This window comes from Lytechinus variegatus, chromosome 5 (assembly GCF_018143015.1).
Source record: "Lytechinus variegatus isolate NC3 chromosome 5, Lvar_3.0, whole genome shotgun sequence".
Taxonomy (NCBI): domain Eukaryota; kingdom Metazoa; phylum Echinodermata; class Echinoidea; order Temnopleuroida; family Toxopneustidae; genus Lytechinus; species Lytechinus variegatus.
In genome coordinates, this window is record NC_054744.1 from 30,118,998 (window position 1) to 30,135,956 (window position 16,959).

At 34.9% G+C, this 16,959-nt stretch overlaps 1 protein-coding gene across 2 annotated transcripts in view; it reads right to left on the reverse strand.

Moving 5' to 3' along the window:
- LOC121415897 (SHC-transforming protein 1-like) overlaps positions 1–16,959 on the reverse strand; it is an 85,504-nt gene that overhangs the window by 63,185 nt on the left and 5,360 nt on the right. For both annotated transcript variants that reach the window (XM_041609278.1, XM_041609277.1), the window contains exons 3-4: positions 12,052–12,122; positions 4,281–4,338 (exon numbers count right to left, since the gene is read on the reverse strand). In XM_041609278.1, coding sequence (XP_041465212.1) covers positions 4,281–4,338; positions 12,052–12,122 — 129 coding nt within the window. The remainder of the gene's footprint in view (positions 1–4,280; positions 4,339–12,051; positions 12,123–16,959) is intronic.

Consider the following 16,959-nt stretch of genomic DNA (forward strand, 5'->3'; position numbering starts at 1 on the left):
GTGGGAACGCAAGCAAAGCTATCTTCCAAAGTGGTTTCCTGAATCGGTTTCCAGTAAACTACTAGTTTTAGAAAGCGTAATAAGAACAGCCTCTTAGTTCACTCTGGAGTCATTCCAAATAGAGTGATCTTTGACGTGCAAAAAGGGGAGTGAAAAGAAAGTTTCATCAAATTGATGAATGTTGTTTAAATGAGTTATAGCCAATGATACATGTACACTTTCACTTTTATCCATAAATTTCTATTCTTCTTCTTTTTTTCAAATACTTTTGACGGTGAATTAGCCATGGAATTTCAATGAGTTTGCTTGTTAAAATAAGCAGAACTTTTAAAATACTAGGCCCTATAACTTTTTTTAATATCTTACATCTGATTCTGATGAAATTATCATTACTTTGCTTGTTTTACTTTTCTTTATTTTCAACTTGTCATTGGAGTGGACTTGGCCTTTAAATACATGTAACACTCTGAATAGTGAGTTTAGTGACATTATAAGCAAAAACTAATACGAGGTATATTCTGTTTTAATATTTCAAAGATATGTACATAGCGGCTGTGAATTGACCAGCTGAAAAACTGTACGTGAAGCTTTAAAGCCTGCAGATTTGAATTGAACGCTAAAAGTTAAAAATCTAAATCCTTTTTGTAAAATAACAAATAAATCCTAATTCTTCAGATTTAAAAATACATCCACTTTTCCCATTCACAGCTGATATGGATTTATTTTACAGTTAAAATTATAGAGTGCACTTGGTAATTTCAAGCTATATTTTTAGAGGTCGGAGTAGAAAGTTTTGAGCAGGGTAGTCTGGAACACCAACAGGACAAACAAAGTGTACACAGAGCCTTCAGCCCTGAGGAGGATATATTTTGGTTGGTTGCCATGGAAACAGCAGAGACTGTTTGATAGCGACCTTCACACTGTCATTCAAGCAATACATGAGTGAACATTTACATCAGTAAGTTTGTCAGCTCATAATGGAGACAGAGCAGTTTTTAATCACTGCAAGAAAACACCTACACTTTTATGCCACTTTTCTTTTAATAGTGCGTCATACATGTACATGTAGGCCAGTACACAAAAAATACAAACACAAAACGCAAATAATGTGAAAGTACCCAGATTTAATAAGCTAAAACTTTGCAAGTTCAAACTTCCTAAATATCAAATTTTGCAAATTCATGCCCAAAACTAAGTTCTACTTTATTTGAACCCTATCACTTCTGGCAGATGCTATATATTGTTTTATAGCATGCAGTAGAATTCAACCTGCTATTGATACATGTATCTAGTTTCATTCACTAGCCCCCATGAGGCCGTCATGACACAGTCAGCCGCTTTAAAAATGGCCGCAGATGGAAACCAACTTGAGCTTTCACTTTATCAAGCTGAGAAGGACGACACCCTCAAATTACCCCTTGTGCTTGGTGAGGCTACATGATGCAGGCTTTTAATAAAGACACAAAAATGTATTGTATCAGGGTCGGCAAAAGTTACCCCTCTGAAAATACCTGTACGGTTCATTTGGATGGAATAATTTTGAACACATGTATTTATCATGTTATTCAATTTTCATGGTTAAATAATCGTTTTCTTTTAACAATGAAAAATATTGTATAATACTGTAGATGATATGTAATGCCTAGCCTTGGGATGATGAATTATTTGAAGCCTCATTTATTCAGAATTTATACGGTACTTAGAAATTGTCAACATCTGTCTTTCATTCATACAGCTGTCCTCATACATGTCCCTGTTTTCCTGTTAGCATGGGCCAAATTTTTGGCCTTTACCAAAAAAGAAGTAGGTATGTGTGCCGTGGGCGAGACAAAAAAAGTGGTCTTGGAGCAGGCTTATTGTAAAAAGGAGGGTCCTCAGAACAGGCTTCTGAACTACACATGTTTGTGAGAATGGGGGTCCTTGGAACGGGTCGCCTGCGTGTGAGTGCATATGCATCCTTATGGAACATGCATGCAGCTAGCCCGGCGGCACGGGCGCCCGGTGCGCTAGCGCAGAGGCGATGGTCGGACAGCGCTCTGCGACCGTTTTACACCAAAATTGCGGCTCATTGTAGCAGATCAATGCGGTCAGAACGGCATAAGGGAAAATATGCGAAGCTTTGGAGCGGATTTCTTTCTTTTTCTCGATAAGAAGAAAATGCTATGCTTTGGAGCGGCTTTCTTTGTTCTTTTTCACAATAAGACAAAAATGCCATGCCTTGGAACGGAAATTTTTGTGTAAAAATGGGGGTCTCCTCCGCAGCACATACCCACTATGCATTATATACTGAGTGCCCCCCCCCCCCCCCCGGGCATCAGCCAAACTTTTCTCAGGCACCTTTAAATATTTAAGTGGCATCAAAGAGTTAAAAAAAGTTCCTATCAAGAAAGCAAAACCAACATGGAGTGACAGGTATGAAAGGAATTCAACGCTAGTCTGCCAGCCTAGCAGGAAGCATATCCACACACTACAATTGGAGATAACGCATAGTTTGTCACTGAAAACGGCACTGTAAACTTTCTTGTAGAGTGAAAGCATAATTAAAGGGCTAATCCAGGCTGAAAATTATAACACCTTTAAAATAAAAAAAACAGAATAAAATTCAACAATCAAATTACTGGAAATTCATCATAAATTCACACCTGATTTACATTAAAGAACAAGTTCACCCCAAAAAAAGTTAATTTGAATCAAAAGAGAAAAATGCAACAAACATAACACTGAAAATTTCATCAATATCGGATCCATGTACATGTATAAAAAATATAATAGAAAGTATGAAATTTTAAAGTTTTGCTTAATTTCACAAAATAGTTTATATACATGTATGCACATCCTGGTCAGTATGCAAATGAGGAGACTGATGATGTCATCTATTCACTATTTCTTTTGTATTTTATTATATGAAATATGCTATTTTTCTCCTCATTGTCATTTGAAACAACAATTAATTCTTCCCTGAACTTGTGAAATTAGCATTCTTAAATAATATTGTTCTGTCAAGTTGGTCCTTATTGTCAAAAAGGTAAAAGAAAAATGAAATATTGTATAATTCAAACAATAAAAAACAAGATACATAGTGAGTGAAGGACATCATCAACTGTCTTACTTGCATGTCACTGCATTGTGCATCACTATTTTGTGAAAAAAAGCAAAATTGTAAAATGTCATAACTTCCTTGTTTTACATGCAATTTTGATGAAATTTTGAGTGTTATGCTAGTTTGATTTTTCTCCATTTATACAAATCAACATTTTCTGGGATGGACTTGACCTTTGAAAAATCATAATAATTTCATATATCCAAAAACGTGCATCAGATTTGTCCCAGGTAATGCTGTTTCATCAGTGACTATCTTTATATGAAATTATGTAGAACAGTTAATCCTATGTTCACACTCTTGAAGGTCTTATAAAATTGGAATTAACATAATTTCTTTATAATTACAAAGACTATAAAGTGGGGAAGATGACATATTCAGCTCGCAATCTACAACAGGTGCTGTATAAAAATGGTGAAATATTTTGGCAAAGGCTTATGAAAACATGTTTTGATGGTGGATATAACTTCTACATGGGAAAAGTTGATACAGTTTAAAGAGAAATGCCAGTAGTTGCAGTAAACACTGATTTCATGAGAAAGTCTGTAAATCCAGGCTTAATTGTCAGTATATCATCGAGGATCTAGATCTGGTACAGTTACATAAACTGAACAATCTTGAAATCTACGCTGAAAAATGTTCACACTGAAAATCACCAACACAGATAGTAACACGTGGGACAGTGTATTATCATTGCTGGAATAAAGACCCGACGGAAGTGACCAAATCCGCGCTTATTTTGCTTTTTTCTCAGCAATTACACAATTTCTTCAAGAATCCTTTGGCACATATTTTTTATTCATACAAACAGACACTTGGGTGGTCATTACATGTATATTAGATTCTGTAAAAAGTCATTTTGAGATCGTTACCAATACGGGAATTTATCTTTAAACACAGCCCGGCGAAACACAAGTAATTATGCAGGTTTCATTTTCTAGTTTGGAACAATTGGAAAAGTAATTATACACCCATCAAATACAATAAAATGCTTCAATAGACTTAAACACTTCAGTTTATGGCTATTTAATGACCATTGTGGTTTAACAGGTGATTCTGGTTTCAATCAATTGGTGCTCTGATTACAATTTCGAAGAAAATATGATAAATTGTTTGATTGTGTTAGAATAATTTGTTCTTGCAACAACAAAAAATGTGTATATATTTTTTCCTCTCCTACCTTTTTCTTCCTTGTGTATTTAAAGCCTGCAGCATCACACACTCTGAAGATGGCTTCTCTGTCAAAGATAAAAATAACAATCCAATACTTATTCATGCAAATACAATTAAAAAAGAAACATAAATAGTTCGGAAAGAGGGAGGGCCATGGACGCAGTATATACTTTATCTTTAGCTCCTGGGTATCACAAACTACACAGGGACAATTTTATAATCTCCAATATTATAGGTCAAGTCCACCCAAGAAAAATGTTGATTTGAATCAATATACAGTGCGTCCCAGAATAAACCGAGATTTAGCGATAATTTATCATAACTTATTAAATCATAAATACAATAGACAAATGACCTACCAATGTAGAGCTTAGAATCTCCTCTTTCATCTGATATTACTTAGATTATTTCCCATTCACGTATGAGTGAGCAAAAACAATTTAAAGAAAGGATACCAAAAACTCATTTGGCGGGGGCCTCTGAATTTCAAAAGGAAAATCACATGCCTAAAAAGTTCAATATCTCCTCTTTTATTTGATACCTTAATCACAGAAAACGGTTAAGAAGTAAAAAAGTTATGTTCCCTCGAAACAATGCTTGTATTTCCATAATTTCATTAAATAAGCGTGTTTTCACCAGTTTCCCACAGAAGCTATCGCATGGTTAACAAAGGACTTTATAATGCATGGCTGATCGTCAACAAAACGGAGTGTCGAGTGAGTTTGAATGCTAGCCTGTATTAAAAACCTCTTCATTTTATGAAATTATTGAAATTCAAGTCTTTTTTCAAATAACCAGAACTTTTTTATTTCTTGACCATTATCTGTAATTGAGGTATCAAAATAAAGAGCAGATATTAAGCTTTTTAAAATTTTGTTTTCTTTTTGAAACCCAGATACAGCCCACCAAATGACTTTTTGGTATCCCCTCTTCAAATTGTTTTTGCTCACTCATGCGTGAGTGTGAAATAATCTAAGTAATTTCAGATGAAAGAGGAGATTCTACGCTTCACAATGGTAGGTCATTTGTCTATTGTATTTAAGATTAAGTTATGATAAATCATCTCTAAATCTCGGTTTCGTATTTTTTTCTGGGACGCACTGTATAATAATCAAACAAGAAAAATACAGTAAATTTAATAAAAATCAGATGTAAATTATGACATTTTAAAGTTTCGCTCTGCACAACTCACCAATAACAAAATAAGAGAGACGAAGATGTCCCTCACTCGCTATTTTTTTTTAAATATACAATAATTTTTACATATTTGACAATAAGGACCAGCTTGACTGAATGATAAAATGTTATTAAAAACAATTGTAATTCCAAATGTTCAGGGAGGAATAATTTTTTCTTTCACATGAGAAATAGGGGAAAATTATTTATGAAATATTTCATATTTCATAAATAGAATACAACAGAAATAGTGAGTGTCGTCATAAGTCCCGTCATTTGCATACCGACCAGGATGTGCATACATGTACATGTATATATGTTTTCTGAAATCAGACGAAAATTTAAGATGTCATAAATTTCCCATTTTACATCCCATTTTGATTAAACTTTCAGTGTTGGCTCGTTGGATTTTTTCTTTTTATTTAAATCAACTTTTTATTTGGGTGGACTTGTCCTTTATGTAGTTCATGTACATACATGTATTTGCAACACAAGTCTTATACAGAGACTGTTTTCATTATTTGGGGCAAACGGCCCTTTATCCTTTCTAGAAAGGGCCATAAAACCGGGATGGGGGGCCTTCATATACATTGTAAATGTCTACATTACAAAAACATGATTGGTATGCCACCCCCCCCCCTTCCTGCAGCCCCCTGGTCAGTGTATATTTTTTTATCAACAAATCTCAAATCTTCATAGTACATTTAAATCAATGAAACTTTTTATCAAATGCAGTGTGCTGTTTTCTTTAGTACTGTCTGTATTAAGAAAAACAAGATCACTTCACAATTTTTGCAACATTTTCCACAATACATGCGTGTATCCACGAGCCTTTTCACTTGCTGCATGTACACGTATACACAGCGCATTCATTAAAATTAAATTGATTTAGGACTAATCTTATTTCCTTTCACTTCCCCAGTTCTCTCTGACTACAAATTAAAGTGCATAAACATGGGCAGCAAAGCCAAGTAATTACGTACAAGATGCATGCATACCTGTAGCCTGTACTTCATACGCATACTAGCACTCTCTTTTTGCTTGCACTTGTCTACATGTAGGCACTGTACTGGTACATGCCTACCCCAACCCCCTTGCAGTTGGGAGGGTAATGAAATAGAATGGACTCAAATTTACAAAATGAATTACATAGTTTTTAGAATATCAATTTTCACAAACAGGTAAATAAGCACAATGACATCAAGGCCATGACCAAGCTTGGATGCCCTACATGTAGGGGAAGGCGGGGTAAGTTGTGACACTGTTTGCATTTTGCATCTTTGAATTGATGTAACTAATAATATTGTAGAAATAAGTACCTTGCCTTTAAATTTGATTCTTGGGAAACATTTTTCACCTACTGTATATATAACTTTCAACCCCCAAAATGAAATTCATTGTGACCTTTGAAAAAAACGATGTCAAATGGCTCAACTTGCCCCATACATATATGGGGTAAGTTGTGCCACCTTCTGGGGTAAGTTGGGCCACAAAAAATATGTACAAAACGTATGCGGGAAGAAGCAGCATGACAATTTTTTATTTCAAGTCTTTTCACTTGCTAATTCTCTATAAATACTAACATCCGCTAAAAGTAAAAGAACTGCCATGTGAATTTACACCTTTCTGCCTGCATAACAATGACTTTTCAAGGTTTTTTTTTAATTTTTTACTCTTATTACCATAAGAATTACCATGGCTTAACTTGCCCCATGTTGGCTGGCTCAAAGTACCCCAGTCCGAACTTAATGCGATATTTTCACATCCACTCATTTCTTATGCATCCATCATTTAATAGACTATGAAAAGAATGAAGATCCATACCTGGTCTAACAATATTGTTATTATTTCTTTATCATATGGCACTCAACTATTTTACACCCCTTTTTACTTTTTTCGCTGAAATTTGTATTTTTCCGTCTAAAAAAGTACTTTTTGTTTCAAAGTCGAAAACAATATGGTTGGGTAAAGGGTTATGTAATGGGTCATCAATACATGACACCACCACAATGTCCGACTCATTCATTATTGGCCTGGAGGTGGTGGCACAACTTGCCCCTATGCTCAACTTACCCCGCCTTCCCCTACTGTACACGTACATGCCTCAATGCCCATTACATTGGTCTGGCACATTTTGGCGTTTTTTTTTTTTTTTTGCTGTTGTTCTCTTAATGTTTTTTGTTTTGTTTTGTTGTTGTTGTTTTCTTTTTCATTTTTAAAGTATTGTAACATACATGTAGATATGTGCCCTACATGTGTATAGTTTTAATTGAAAAAAAGTATTTAATGCTTGAAAATAAAGTACATGCAATTTCAAATGAAAGTAGAATAAAATAAACTGAGAATAATTAAAAGATATGAAATTGATATCAAGCATGCAGGCAGGGGGGTTACAGGGGTTTAACCTAGTCTGCAGGCACAGACCCTCATTGGAACTTTGATCAACAAGTGTGCCTCCACGCAAAGACTAGCACAGACAAAACTTGAGAGCCTTCAGTACACAAGGCATGAGTAGGCTGCACATTCAGACCCTTATTTCGAGTGAAGGGTTTGCCCAGCAGACTAGGTTTAACCCCCCCTGTCAATGTTTTTGTTATGAAAAGACCTCTTTTTGGGGAGGAGGGGTGAAAACTTTTTTTTCTTTTTGTTTTTGCTTGTCAAATCTTCATTCAACTCGACCCCCCCCCCCCTTCAAAAATCCTGTGTACACTACTGGTATTAACCAAAATATAAAAAAATATATTCAAAGTGATTTTCTTTTTCTTTGTCAATCAATTCTTTATCAAAATTTGAATTCTTAAAGTTTCTTTTAATATATATTCTTTTCTCTCTTCTGAGGTACTTTATTTTGTATTAGAGGAATCTTTAAGTTTTTGTTTCATGTATTTTTTCTAATTAAGGATCTTGTCAGTGAATTGCATTTGTACAGTACAATTAAAAAAGTAAGATAACATCCATTTCAGTAATTTCCTGCCAAAAGTGAAAACATATTATTTTTGTCTAGAACCACACTCTAATAGACGCTGCAACTGACAATACAAGGATTTCTGCTTTCATGATTATTAACGCTTGTCTTACTCAATATTCTGTCCTTTTCATGAATTTGCTGGAGAGAGTTCATTCCTAGTGTAAACCCTAATATTAAGTCAAGTGCTCTGGCTCATAGGATACCTGAAGTAACATCCGCATTATGTAGTTCACTGGCATGTGAAATATAGAGTACTATACAAGGATCGAACGAGCTGATTATAAACTAGGTGACAGCTTGCCTGTCAAGTGGAAGAATTGGATTGCTAGAGATAAAAAAATGCCAAATACATATATGAGTCTTACAAAGCAAATGGAAATGTCTACTCTCGGAGTGTGATATTCTATACTTTTAGGGACTTTTTAATGATAAAAATGTTTAAAATGTGGAATATCACCATCTGAGTAGCAGCAAGGAGTTGGTAGCAGTGGCTTTAAGTTTAATAATAGTTATAGAATACAAAATATAAGGACATCAATTTGTGAAGATGTTTTTTGCATGCAGAATTCAAAATATTTTGTGTCATTACTTTCATAAGGCACTCTACAATCTGCACTGGGGACTGTAAACATCATTTCAGACAGGAAGGTGAGGAGCTACAGTACATGTACAACATGCTAATGATAGCTAATCCTATTTCTTTTTCTTTTTTTAAGTTTTTATTGAAATAAATCATAACAATCACAATATTTACAAATGATTAGCATGATGAAAAGAAATGAAATCATGAAACATTACAATAAGAAAGAGGCAGATATAAGATTATAATTATCTAAAAGTTTTCAAGATAATACTATTTCTGATTTCATTGATTAGGGTTTTAAATTATTTTTTTGTTCAATATCTATCTTTAAATATATTGAATATGAAATGCTTAGAAATTAATGTGTTCAAATTTTGAAGATCCATCTACTAAAAATACAAGTTCCTGCTCAATAATGAAAACAAATTACAAATCTAATTGAGAAAATTATGTGTCCCTCATTAACTTTAATAAATTTGAACTTTCTGTTGCAAGAAAAACTTGCAGTTTATTGTACATGTAAATTTGTGATTGGTTTTGAGGACCTAGGATGTACATGATTTCTTATTGTTTTGCAGTACTCCTTTTTATAACGATTGATCTGTGTACAACTGTGCATCGATATATTCAAATAATGAGGGAAAAAAAAAATTTTATCATGATATAATGATCTTCATTTTCATTTCTTCAATTTTCAATAATCGGCAGTGAAGATGCATCCATACATTTTTTTGCTGCTGAAACAAAGCAGTATGAAATGTAAATTTGCAATTGATTACAAGATTTACCTGTAGCTTGATTTTAGGATTATTAGTATCTCTCACCACCTATTTTAATATTAAAAGAAAGAGTTGTCTTCATGTATGTATGTGTACCACTGGCCAGACAGAAACTCTACTGTAGCTTTTCATTCAATTTTCTTTCTTTCTTTTTTTTCTTCTTTTTATCAGCTGTGGGAACGCATCCCAAACATTTTGCTTGCTGTGTTAGCACAGAGACTCCATGCTGTCTCGCTTTCCATGAAGGCAGGTGTGATTTTCATGCTCTAATGTAATCACCGGATGGGATCCATCTTGACCTTGCCTGAAACGCACGTACAGCTAATATCATCCTCCAGGGGAGCATTTCATGAAACAGATAGTCAATGATTTTCACTGAAAACTGTTACAAGCTATTGAAATTCTTGCATCTGATTGGCTCAGACCAAATTTGTCATAGATAATATATTTGTAGATTCCTTTCCTTCTCTTGTTTTATTTTGATATTCCTGGCCTAGGCCCTACAATACAATTTGAAAAAGTTTACAATTTTATCTGGATTCTGGCATACAAACTAGTTTTCTTTGACAACATACAGTTGTTTACAACTTAGAGTTAAAATTGATAGAGATAAAGCACAAAATTTGGCAAATGGAAAGTGTTCACCAATCCTGTCCAAGTTCACTTTTTATGGATAAAATGTATCAAGTTTAAATATGAAGTTTACAAAATGCTTAAATATCAGTTTTCATACATGGTTTACAGGAGATGGAATGGGAATCCTTCCCCTTTCTTGTTACGTTCATTGTGATTATGCTTCAGTGATATAAATCAACAAGTGGAATGCCTCTGGCGGTCTCACCTGCATCACAAGATTCAATACAGCAGCAGTGCTGACTTTGACAACTACTATAACTCTCACAAGATGTTCAGTGATACTTGGGTACTCTTATGTCCATGCTTTATGAACTAGACCAATACACTTACAGAGATACAAGTATGATGGTAATTCATGATGGTAATTCAACAAATACCCCCAACATGGCCAAAGTTCATTGACCTTTGACCTTAATCATGTGACCTGAAACTCGCACAGGATGTTCAGCGATACCTGATTACTGTCCAAGTTTCATGAGTCAGATCCACAAACTTTCAAAGTTATGATGGTAATTCAACAGATACCTCCATTATGGCCAAAGTTCATTGACATATGACCTGAAATGTACACAGGATGTTCAGTGATACATGTACTTGTTTACTCTTATGTCCACGTTTAAACTAGACCAATATACTTTCAAAGTTATGATGGTAATTCAATAAATACCACCAATTTGGCCAAAGTTAATTGACCATAAATGACCTTTGACCTTACTCATGTGACCTGAAACTTGCACAGGATGTTCAAAGATACTTTATCACTATTATGTCCAGGTTTCATAAATCAGATCCATCAACTTTCAAAGTTATGATGGAAATTCAACAAATACACTGTACCTCCACTTCGGCCAAAGTTCATTGACCCTGAATGATCTTTGACCTTGGTCATGTGACATGAAACTCATGCAGGATGTTCAGTGATACTTGATTAACCTTACATGTACATGTATGTCCAAGTTTCATGAACTAGGTCCATATACTTTCTAAGTTATGCTGTCATTTCAAAAACTTAACCTTTGGTTAATAAGATTTGATGTTGACGTCGCCGCCATCTCACTCTGCTATGCAGGTGAGACAAAAACAGTTTTATGAGCATTTCCTTTCATACCCTTTTTACACAGAATTTTCTTAACCCCGGACTTTCGCTAACCCCGTACTATCCTTAACCCCGTACTATTTTTTTTCCTTTTCACACATGCCAAATTGTTATTGCTAACCCCGGATAAGGAATGCTTGCTTTTTACACACGAAACTCGCTAACCCCGGACTAGTGGTTTTTGTCGATCATTCATAGTACAAGTACTTCACTCGTACACTTTTTACACACGCTAAAATTTCCTTAACCCCGTACTATAGGTGGGGCTAAATTGCCATTTAGCCCCACCTATAGTACGGGGTTAAGCTTAGCCCACTTTCGTTTTACACATGCGATCTTAACCCCGTACTATTGCTCTTAGCACCGCAATTGGTGGGATAACCCTGCTTTTTTGCAGGGCCAAATAATCCCGTACTATAGGTGGGGTTAGCCCACTTTGCAAAAATGCTGTGTAAAAAGAAAGTGGGTTAAGGAAATTTTAGCCTGTGTAAAAAGGGTATCAATGTAAAATTGTACTTGGAAGAAAAATGAAGAACTTACTTTGTAACTTGGCCTCTCATCTCAAAGGGCAGTGTCCTCATTGACTGCTTCACTTCCACACAGCCGACATACTGAAAGAGAATGACGCAAGCATTTTACTCGGATTAGTAACAAATACATATAATAGACAGATTAATATTTAAGATTAAAAATCCTCTATGCTAAAACCGAAATATTATCAAACTGAGAAATATTCCCCCCAAAAAAATAAATAAATACCAAATAAAATAAACAATGAGCATCTACATGCAGATTCAATATAAAAATCGTTTCTTGAAATTACCCTACTTGATTGACTACTGATTCATGCAACTATAAACGAGGTTTTTGTGAATATGGAATTGTTTCTCTCTCTCTCTCTCTCTTGGTTATTATTTTTTCTTTTATTTTCTATGGGAATTTTTTATTTCTTATCATTCCTATTACAGTGATCAATAAAACTTCAAAGGGAAAAAAATTGATAAGGAACAGAGATGAATACATTTAAAAAAAGTATTTTTAAAGGATAACAGGACGTGTACATGTATGCGTGACATTTAAAACTGTAAACACACTACATGTAGTACACACTATCAAGCATTGTACAGTATTGCAGTACACCCAAATGTACATGAGTTCATTCATAATTTGTAAAATTTGGAATTTCATTCATAAATAATTTGTAAAATGGCAAGCCTTGTTAAACCAATTCAACAAGGCAAATCAAAATGCAGCAACTTGATGAATCACAAACTCCATTCGTTTGGGCATACCGCTCATTCATGAAACATGAGCCCAACCGAGGAGGCGAGGAGGTTGAGGTGAGCTTTCCAAGAATTCATGTACAATTTTTCAATACCGACCATTAGATGCTTCATGGACCTACATGTACTACATATGGTTGCATATCTATGCTCTGCATCTAAAAAACAAATGAATATCTAGTAAATCTTTGAGGGATCAATTTTCCCAATCTGAGATCGACCCAGCCAGGTCCATTAAGGAATCATCTCTTGATTAAAGGACTAATGGCATAGGAGATGGCAAGCTTGCATATTAACTGAACATTGTCTGTACGGGACTTGAATTGGTAATCGTGGTTTCTTGAATAAGGCTGATGATCTATGAATAAAAGAAGGAAAAAGCCGGAAATGGAAGATAACCTTGATACAAAATTGTAAGTTGACATAGCAGGCTCTTTAAGTCGACCTATATCACATGTAAATGTAGGCCTGTGTAAATGTATACAGGCAAAAAGTACATTTTGGGGGGCGGATTTTTTAACCTACTGCCTATAAAATCTGCAACATTTTACATTGGGATTTCCCAGGGCTACATGTATTTTTCAGCATTTTAGGGGTAAAATCACCCAGAGCCCTGTAACTTTTTTCCTTAGAATAAAAAAATCAAAGAACTGATTTGAGCCAGCAACATGAAAAACATGTGTTAGATATCTCCTTATTAAAGTACTGTGCAAATTTATGGCAAATATTATTCAATCAAATCCCTATTTACCTGCATGTCACAAAATGGAAGTCTTCTTTACAATTCTGTGAGTAATAAAGAGCAAACCTACAAAGTGGGTAAACTATATTGAGAAATGACCTTTGTCCTGCACAATATGGCGCACCAATGATAGGGCTCATGACCTTCAATTTTTTTACCAATTCAAAGTACACCGTCTCCTGAACACACAAAACAAGTCAAAAACGGACTACAATCTCCCACTTTATATCAAACCAATTGTAGGTAGACCTAAATATTTTGCTCTCCAAAGGACTTTTGTTTTGATTTTTGATCATAAGTGGTGCCATGCCAGTCTGCGATCTGACACAACAGGAGGAGCTTTTGTTTTCTTTCTGAGGGGAGTTTCAGAGGTCAGGGATGTGGTAGAAGAAGTAAATCTGTCAGGACCTCACCAGCATGCTATCTGCCACTCGCCAACTAACTGGCAAGTTCAATACTTTAATACTACATGTAGGCCTACATGTATAATGCCTATAAAATACAGTATGGTTTGTACAGATTCTCAATTCCTGGGGCCAGTTTCATAAAACTTGTTACCATCACGAATATGCAATTACAGTTAAAAGCTACTGAAATCATCCAATCTGATTGGCTGATACAAAATTTGTTATATAGAAACTGTTCATTTGTGACACAAGACCCAGATCAATGTACAGTAAATGTAAACATAATGTCCAATTGATTCTTCTTGAACAATGATTAATAGGCAATATGTTTCTACACAAGTGAAGATTTCTTTTGAAAAGTACATGTAGGCCTACATGTACTGAACATAGGCCAACATGAACTTCATTTTAACAAATATTGATTTTAGAATGCAGAAAAAAAACATACATGTAGGCTAATAAGGCTAGTAATTTTCAATACATTATGGGATTGGAGACATATGCAGGCCGAATCCTAGGCTATTGTAATATTGTCTAATACAAAAGAGATACTCATTATTCCTCTCTACTGCAAAAGATGAATTATTAAATGGTTAAAGTCCTCGTCGGGTCTCTCTTTTTAATGCACAAATTTCTCCTTCCTTTCTTTTCACATGAAAAATCAAGGGGCATCACTAGACTAGGCATCACCTCCCTCTACAGGGCTGCTCCTGACTATAGATCACAAATTGTGGAAACTGCCAAAGTGTCTGTTTACATTCACACATGTTCATGTACATGTACATAGAGTGTACAGTACATGTAGTACATTTTATACGACACCTAATTAGATCCTTGTCATTTGATTGGTTGTTTGATAACGATCATTCAGTCCATTTTACAATGACATCATGAACCGTGCAATTTTGGATCCATATGATTTTGTCCATTGCACACGCTTGACCGCTGGAGGCACTACAAGTACCTGTAGGCTATGAACAGTGTTTGCAGTGCGCATGCTGTACATGTATGTACGCGACAATCAACTGAACAAGCATATTTTGCATCAAAATTCAGATGAAAAATTATATATTTTTAGGTGTCATAAAAAACCAAATATGAATGTTCTTTTCATTCGTACAATGGATAAAATACTTCATTCGGTGAAAGATGAAATGAATGATCCATTTACATGTAACCAGGCTACGCCTCGTTGAATGGATCGTTTCATCTTTCACCTCATGAAGTATTCTGTCCATTGCACAAATAAACATGTTCATTTGTATACTGTACATGATCATGGGGGCTACATGTACATTGTTCTTCTTGTTTGGTCCATGTTCTAGACAAGTGCCACTGCAATTACGGTTTTCAATTCAACACCTCCGCAATTGTGAGCCCCACGTGCTACTTCCTTCCTGCCAAGCACACTTGAAAGGTGGTTTCACCGATGAGAGCAAAATGACACCTTCAAATTATACAAATCTTTTTACATCACTGATAGCCTCCGGGAATCTTCCCATGCCAACCAAATGAGATTTCCATGGTTAGTCTGGCATACCCGACTTGATTATAGGAGTGCAATAACATACTGCATGGATGTCATCCTCAGTACACGTAATGTACACTACACATATCCTTTATTATAATTATATACATTTCATATACATTTCATATTGACCGAGACCGATTCAAAGAGATTGTTTTATTTGACAGAATAAAATTCTAGCAAGCGCAACAATGAAGATTGCAAATATATTATGTCTGAGATGATCAGGTTCAGAGTTCACATACAGGTACAGGTACAGGTACAGTGTACGCTTGTTCACTATCAAATAACAGAATACCCCCCCCCCCCCCCCCCGATTGAGTTCATGTAGTAATTAACGGTTATTTTTTATATTCAGATAGATATAAAAACAACAACATATACTGTACAGGTATATTGTCACAATTCAAAGTGAATGGGATACATGTAGGTTCAAAGGGAACACCTGGTCCTGCATACATGACCATGTAGCTGTAGGGCCAATGAATTTGGATTTGGGTGAGATATTGCAAATTATTAAAGTAAAACATGCACATTATCGCTGCAATAATTTCTTTGGTCGGTATTCTGAAGTAAATTTAACTTTTCTAAGAACTCCCTTAATAAAATAATGGGAAGCAAAAAATATCAGAAGTGTACAAGTGCTGCATACCGCTCTTTCATCATGTTTTATGATGGCAATGAAAACTAATTCAGTCATTATTCCCAGATGGTTATTAATCTGAATATGATTTATAGTAAAACAGACAAGATCATAAAACGAACCTGTGTCTAAATATGTAGAGAATTGTGTCACAATTTCCTATGGACAGTCAAACCACAAATTAGAATTGAAAGGGGAAGTAAACCCTGGCGAAAAGTTTACAAGCAGAAAAAATGGAAAATAATGTACATCAAAGATTGGAAAAGATATAAGAATTTTATGACATCATACACGACTTGTATGCAAGCAGCTTCTCAATATCATAATGACTAATGAGGTTTTAAAAAAAAAATAAAAAATTGAAAATGTTTTTTAATCAATTGTACCTTTATATATCTACAGACAATTCATATCACACCAGCTCCGGAAAGAAACATATTTTTAGCTATCATGAATCATTTATATTAAAACATTGAAATTTATGCATTTCATACAATGTATTACATGACTTGGGCAGCGACTCATTAATGACATCTCAGGACATCACAAATCAAAAACTTTATAAAATTCTAATAGAATTCTCAACCTTTGATGGATTTTCCTGAAACCTTCCCCAATATCTTTATGTATGTAATTAATAATTATTTTTGGCATTTTTACTTGTTAAAGCTAATTGCCAAGGTGAACTCCCCTATGCAGGGAAAAATGCTACTTCTCAAATCAAAACATTCTGTACTGGCCACACAGAAGGGCCGTCTGCACCATCCTGAGTTTTCAAATTAGCGTGCTATTTCTGATCCGGCAAATTATCCCGATCTGAACAATCTCGAGATTATTTGCAATGG